At 49.6% G+C, this 6,137-nt stretch overlaps 1 protein-coding gene across 2 annotated transcripts; it reads right to left on the bottom strand.

Annotated features, from left to right (window-relative positions):
* Nucleotides 1-10: 10 nt before the first annotated feature.
* Nucleotides 11-5,291, bottom strand: DYNLT2B (dynein light chain Tctex-type 2B). 2 transcript variants are annotated; one of them, XM_040613165.1, is made up of 6 exons: nucleotides 5,135-5,291; nucleotides 4,544-4,677; nucleotides 2,885-2,954; nucleotides 1,095-1,158; nucleotides 746-845; nucleotides 11-466 (listed from the first exon to the last, which is right to left on the bottom strand). In XM_040613165.1, the coding sequence occupies exons 1-5, from the start codon at nucleotides 5,200-5,202 to the stop codon at nucleotides 795-797; spliced, it is 387 nt and encodes a 128-aa protein (XP_040469099.1). In that variant the 5' UTR covers nucleotides 5,203-5,291; the 3' UTR covers nucleotides 11-466; nucleotides 746-794. The 2 variants fall into 2 exon arrangements, with proteins under 2 accessions (XP_040469099.1, XP_040469100.1); XM_040613166.1 differs by lacking the exon at nucleotides 746-845 and having other exon boundaries at nucleotides 5,135-5,284.
* Between the last annotated feature and the right edge of the window lie 846 nt (nucleotides 5,292-6,137).

Here is a 6,137-nt window from a genome sequence, read left to right as displayed (position 1 = left end):
AGAGGAAATATTAAATACATAGATTTATTATGTTACATTTCTTATAAATATTTAATTAATTTCAGAAAATTAACAAAAATAAATGCAACAGAACCCTTTCAAGATGAAAGTTGAGTTTGCCTTAGAAACAACAGCTATTGGCAGTACACTTTTAGGACAAAACTAACACACTGCATAAGAACAGAGGGCAATTTAAATAAAGGACATGATAATATTGTGCTTAAAGCCATATCCATACCCATATCCACAAGGAAGAAGGAATGTCATAGCATGTAGAACAGCTGTAGGACATGCTTTGTAGAGCTGTTACTTTGTTAGGTACTTAAGGAAGAACAGGATGCTTTTGTGCACTTGAACAAAGGAATACCCTAAAGCATTCTCCCCCACCTCTGTCCTTCTGGCACAGTGTTTACTGTCTTCAGTAGTAGAAGCAGCCAAACGCAGCTACCACACAAAACAGGCTGTCCTGGAGAAAACAGAGAAAGGCTCCATGTTAATAAAGTCAAGCTCTTTACTGGCCTAACTGAAAAGGCTAACCTAAGGGCACATTTAGACCAGTGCATAATCTTATATTGCAATATATTTCAATTTTCTGTCTTTCAGTTGTTTCTTATTCACCTCGCTTGTGGTGTAACCAATGTCAGCATGTCTGAATGCTACAAGTGCCTCAATTTACTCCATCCACAAACCTGCAGGTGTCTAGGTGTCAGTTTAAAATAAAATAAAAATAATAATGAAATAAAACCTTGACTTTTGCTCAGTTCTGGATTCCAGCCATACTCCATGACAGCAGTTCAGCAAAGCATGTAAGAATAGACTTTATCTCTCATGCTTCCTCTCCCCACCTGTAAAATGGTGTGACTGTAACAAGTTTTGTACTGCATGAACTACTCAGTAAATAATTTTTACTATGTCAGACATTACATCTAAATGTTTTGTGAATGAAAATGTAAATCTTATCAACAGAGTCTTGGTTCTGTCCTTCTAGTGGTTGGGGGTTTTATTCTTCCCTGCTTCATATTTAAGGTCACTCTGCCTCTCATACAAAAGCAAGTAGCTTTACACCTTCCCACAGTAAAACAGCCAAGACTTACATTCATGAACACATCATGAGCACAGCTGTCAGTGTCAGCATCCCAGAAACATCGTGCAGCCATACTAGACAAAGGAGACAGAGTGGAGCCATCACCCAGAGTTCACGTGTCAGGACCTAAGTGATCACAGATACTTTCCTTGAAAAGCAAACTGAACTTCCTTTAAAGATAAAGGAAATAGGAAGCATTCTCCCAAATCTAGATCCTAAATCCCCACTGCTGAATTCCACCACATGCTGTAACCCCCTCTGTGTGTGGATTAAGCTCCACCTTCAAACTCACTGCCACCTCCACGGTGCAGCTGGGCTTGAAATCTCACCGCTGTGGTGTTCCATTCCAGCCTATGTGTATCGGTGGCTAGTTTAGCTTCTTGTCCTTCACCTCCTGCACCCTTGTGGTACATACTCCCAACTTATTTATAGGGAGATATCATTTTCCTTGGCAGACATCGTACTAGTAGACCATGAGCCAAACTTTCATATCTATACTTTCTGTTCCCTGACCATCCTGCTGGCCTTTATCTACAATGTGCTTCAGTCCAAGCCTTACATTGAAGACAAGCAACTGGACCGTAACAGGATATTACAGACCAGACACTGCCGCTGCAGTGTCTAAGGTCATTGACACTCCCCTTTCTCTGCTGTGAATGCCCAACTCCCCATCTGCCCCAGTCAGTCTCAGCTGACTTGTCCCTGTTTGTAGCACAGTGTGTTGTTCCTATCCCTACACACATGACTTAATGTTATAAGATTGTTGAATTTCATAATTTTTTTTAAGTTACTTTAGCCCTTAGGGTGATTTGGCTTTTTTTTTTCAGTCCAGTATTCTACTCTGCCTCTGGAATGCTCTGACTACCCAGTATTGGGCATTAAGGACGTTAGTGATCATGCTTCAGTCTTGCCTCCTGCCTATTGCAAACCAGACATTTCCCCAATTGCTCTGTCAGCCTGCCTTACTGGGCTTAGCATTTCAAATCAGACCACCTCATTGAACCATTCCCCGTGGTGCCATGCTTTTGAAGCAGTCTGCCTGCAGACATTCTGACAAAAGCCTGAGCAGCCGGTACAAATACTCTTTCCTGACCTCCAGAACACTGAGACAGCAGATCTGATTACAGCTCTGCTGCACTTACCTTCTGCTGCAGTACTGAGCACAATAATAAAGATAAGCCCAGCAGATAAAGCACATAAACCTTGTGGGCTGTTCTCTTTTGCATTCTCCCTGCTCACTAGTAATGGAAAGCTACAGCCCACTACTGCAGCCAAGAGGAATTCTTTTGTCTGGAGCTAGACTGCAAGGGCTCAGCACCCACAGCCTAGGCTCGATTCCCGTGACAGTACTGCATGGGGATTACAGAAGTTTAAGCTTCTGAAAAATGCCTACCTGGGGGGATTAAATGCACATGAAGTATTTATGGAAATCTGGCTTTAGACAGAAGTGAGTTACCATAGCTCTCGTGCTCCAGCAGGGCCTTGAGAATGGACTGGGTGCATGCTCCAGTTCATTATGAATAAATTGTAAAATGCCGTTCTGCAACACGCCTCACAAATGCTTTGTAGCATTTCAGCTTGCTAAGAACCACCATACAGCCAATTATCTCCAAATAATTCAATCACAATCCAAGCCCTCACTTGCCACTTAAAGAGGAAAGAAAGCGCTTCACACTATCATCTGCAGAGAGATCTTTGTACCTAGGAAAGCTGGAAGCAGTTTTCAAATAATAAAACAAAAAAACCCCACTCAAACCCAACAAAAGTGATAAAAATACAATTAGAAGGTGCAAAACTTACTTCACTCCTTCTCCTCTCTGCTCTCCAATCACAACCTGCACCACCATTTTGTACCTGTCAAATCCCTCTTCTGAAGAGACAGAAAAAAAATAGTGAAAGCAACATCATGTTTAAAATATAAGTACAAAACAGGACACAGAAAGCTGAAGATTTCTGGTTACAAAGCCATATCCTGTACAAGTCCATGCAATTTGCAAAGTAGACAGGCTGCGTGGCAGCTTCATCTTCCTAGGTACAGAGTACTGTGGTTTTATTGGAGTAAAAGGGTGAACAGGGTATTTGGTATCCATCAAAAGATGCATCTAAAGCAGAAGATACCCCTGAACAGCCATACTATGTGTCAGCATTCTACTTTGACAACTTCCAAGAACGGAACGCATGGAAAGAATGTAAATAAGGCTGCTGGTAGACAAAATCCAATCTGAAAAAAACCTGTTTTATTTTAAAACTGTTCTGATGCAAAGGTATTGTAGAGATTTTTCTGCCACCTAGGTGTTTCCCTTGCTTCTGAGCTGGGATAAAAGGCCACATAAAAGCACATGTGGGTCATGTGTCTGTGAAGATATGCAGCTGTTTTACAATAGTAAAGAAATACCTTCAGGGCACAGGCCAGATCCAGTCAGCCCATAGCAATATTCCAGAAGCCAAATAAGAACAAGCATGTTTAAAATAAAACATAGATTCACAAAGCAGTGTCCTGGGAAGACTCCAGTGCATAGTTTCCACTGGAGGACTGAATGCAATGTGCTGGGTCTGGCTGTCAACCACGACAATGCTCATCAGAGATGCCACAACAGCCACACTGGGTCAATCTCACTTCAGGGTACTGTGACTGTGTTTACAGATTGCTGAAGCCAAGCCCTGTGCATATTAGCTCAGCACCAACACGTGCTGGGACTCCAGCTGCTGCTGGCTTTAAAGCAGATGCAGAACTCACTCTGGGAGAAATGGAACTCCATGGTTCCTGCCAAGGGTGAATGGTATGTCTGTCCCACAGTGTCAGGCCAGCCCAGCAGATAGACCAGTGGCCTGTCCCAGGAAGGAGATAAAAAAAACCCCAAGCAACCATGCCAACATGCATCTATGTACTTGTTCCAGCACTGAACACAGGAAACACCTGCTGGAGCCTGAAGTTCAGTTCCTGAACTCAAAAACGCTGGAGGTCATCCTGCACAGCACCACCACAACCTTTCTCCAGTGCTGTAAGGCTGTAGTCACACCTCTCCTTGGCTGACTGCTCCTAACTCTCTCCCTCTTCCCTGCATCCACTGAGCCTTGTTCTGATCTCCTTACTACTCCACTCTGACCCAACTCTAACATAACTTGCAGCAGAAAAAAAGCACGAATGTTTCTTTATTGAAGCAAGCTGCAAAGTAGCATCACTTCTAATGCAGCTTCTTTTCCCCTGCAGCCCCTCCCAGGGCTAACTTCCCCACACCAGCCAGTCTATACAAAAACAAATCTTGTCTGCTTGAGTTAGGTTTCTAGTTCTGCAGGCGAGGAACGTATCTATGTAGGACAGATTGTTTCATAACGGTAGACTGGAGTCAGTCAGCAGGGAAGGAATACATTTCAAGAACAAAGGAGGAGAGAGTGATTTTGTCAAAAGGGAAAGGACACAGTAAGAAAAGAAATGCCTTCCCTAGCAAACCTCCTTACCTTTCAGTCTGTCTTTTATTGTCTCTGATAGAAACTTTGTAAGCTGAGGCATTTCTTCTGGGACATACTGTACATTGGCCAGCTTCTCCTTCAGTATTGCATGGATACATTCTTTTACTGTGGACGATTTAAACCTAGCAGGGCAAAAAAACCCAACAGAAGGCTCAAAAAGTAACGTGTAGAAACATAGATAACCCCACTTGGGAAAATTTAGTTTTTACATATCACAGAAAAAGGACAAATGAGAAACTATGGGGAAAAAGAGGCCAGCTAAGATGGGGATATTTAACCAGCCCTGCCAAAGGCCAAACACCCACAAATGCTGGTGCGAAACCAGCCCCATCAGCGCCCCCCACCTCTGCCCCCTCCTCACCCACACTCCCCTCTGTCTGGTGTCAAAGCCGGTCTGGGACCCCAGTGCCCCCCCCAAGTCCCCAAACCCCCGGGACTCCCCCGTTCCCAACACCCCCCACTCGGCCTCACGACCAGGCACCCCCTCCTCCTCGGCAGTGCCATCGCAGCCCCGCGCGCCCGGGCCCAAAGCCCCCGGGGCACCCCCGCGCTCAGCATCCCCTTCCCGGCCCCGCTCACCGCTGCTGGAGGCCGGGCCGCAGGCTGTACGTGTTCCCGGCCCCGTCATCCGGGCCCAGCTCGCCCATGGCCGCGGCGCCCCGCAGGCCGCCCCGGCGTTGGTTACCGCGGCAACCCGCGCCACTTCCGCCTCCGCCGCGTCACGGGGCGCCACCGTGCGTCACAGCGCCGCGCCCCGCCCCGCCGCGCGCGCCGGGGGCGGGTACGGGGGGGGCACGGCCGCACCGTGGGGCGGGGCTACGGAGCGGGGAGCGGCACGGGCGAGAGCGGGGGGCGGGCACGGGGGGCACCGGCCACGGCGGGGGCGGGGCACGGGGGGAGCGGCCATGGGGGGAGCGGGCACCGAGTACGGGGGGCACCGGGCACGGGGGGAGCGGGAACCAGGCACGGGGGGAACAGGGCACGGCGAGGCGGGCCCACGGAGCGGGACCGGGCACCGCCGGCGGAGGGGGGGGCCACGGGGGGTCAGGCTCGTGGAGCGGGGGGCGGGGGCACCGGGGGGGGGGGCACGGGGGGTGGCACAGGAGGTGTTGGGTTTTTTTACGTTTGTCGAAAAAGTTTTTTTACATTTTTTACAGTTAAGAAATTTATGCGATAAAACGATCGCTGAATGAGTGGTTAATGCTTGCAATATGCATATGTACGCCGGTACGTGGGGGCCTGGCGGGCCGGCCGCTGCGGGGGGCGGGGGGCGAGCGAGCGGCCGCGTGTCGGGCAGCGTCTCCGGTACCCCCCCCTCCCCCGCCCCATCTCGGGGGCAGCCGCAGCCCCGGCCAGTGCCCACTCCCTCGCCCCGGGCCCGGCGGGGGCAGGGGCAGGTGCCGGGCGGGCGGCGCGGTCCCCGTGGCGTCCCAGCCCCGGCGGGTGCGGGCAGCGGGGAGCGTGTCCCGGGGCCGTCGCCGTTACGAGCCCGTTCCCCCGATGCCTGCCCCCGTGCTGTCCCTTCCCGCCTCCCAACCACGCATCCCAACACGGAGAGCCCAGCCTTGCGCCTTCCCTCCAG

This window comes from Falco naumanni, chromosome 13 (assembly GCF_017639655.2).
Source record: "Falco naumanni isolate bFalNau1 chromosome 13, bFalNau1.pat, whole genome shotgun sequence".
Lineage (NCBI taxonomy): Eukaryota > Metazoa > Chordata > Aves > Falconiformes > Falconidae > Falco > Falco naumanni.
This window is presented reverse-complemented; position numbering and strand designations above follow the sequence as displayed.

What these genes read in the sequence shown, in the direction of transcription:
- DYNLT2B (XM_040613165.1), bottom strand. Translation starts at nt 5,202, where the DNA reads ATGGGCGAGCTGGGCCCGGATGACGGGGCCGGGAACACGTACAGCCTG. An exon ending in CGGCCCGGCCTCCAGCAGCG is followed by an intron (nt 4,678 to 5,134) that starts GTGAGCGGGGCC and finishes TTGCCCTGCTAG; the next exon opens with GTTTAAATCGTCCACAGTAA. An exon ending in CTCATGATGTGTTCATGAAT is followed by an intron (nt 846 to 1,094) that starts GTAAGTCTTGGC and finishes ACCATTTTACAG; the next exon opens with GTGGGGAGAGGAAGCATGAG.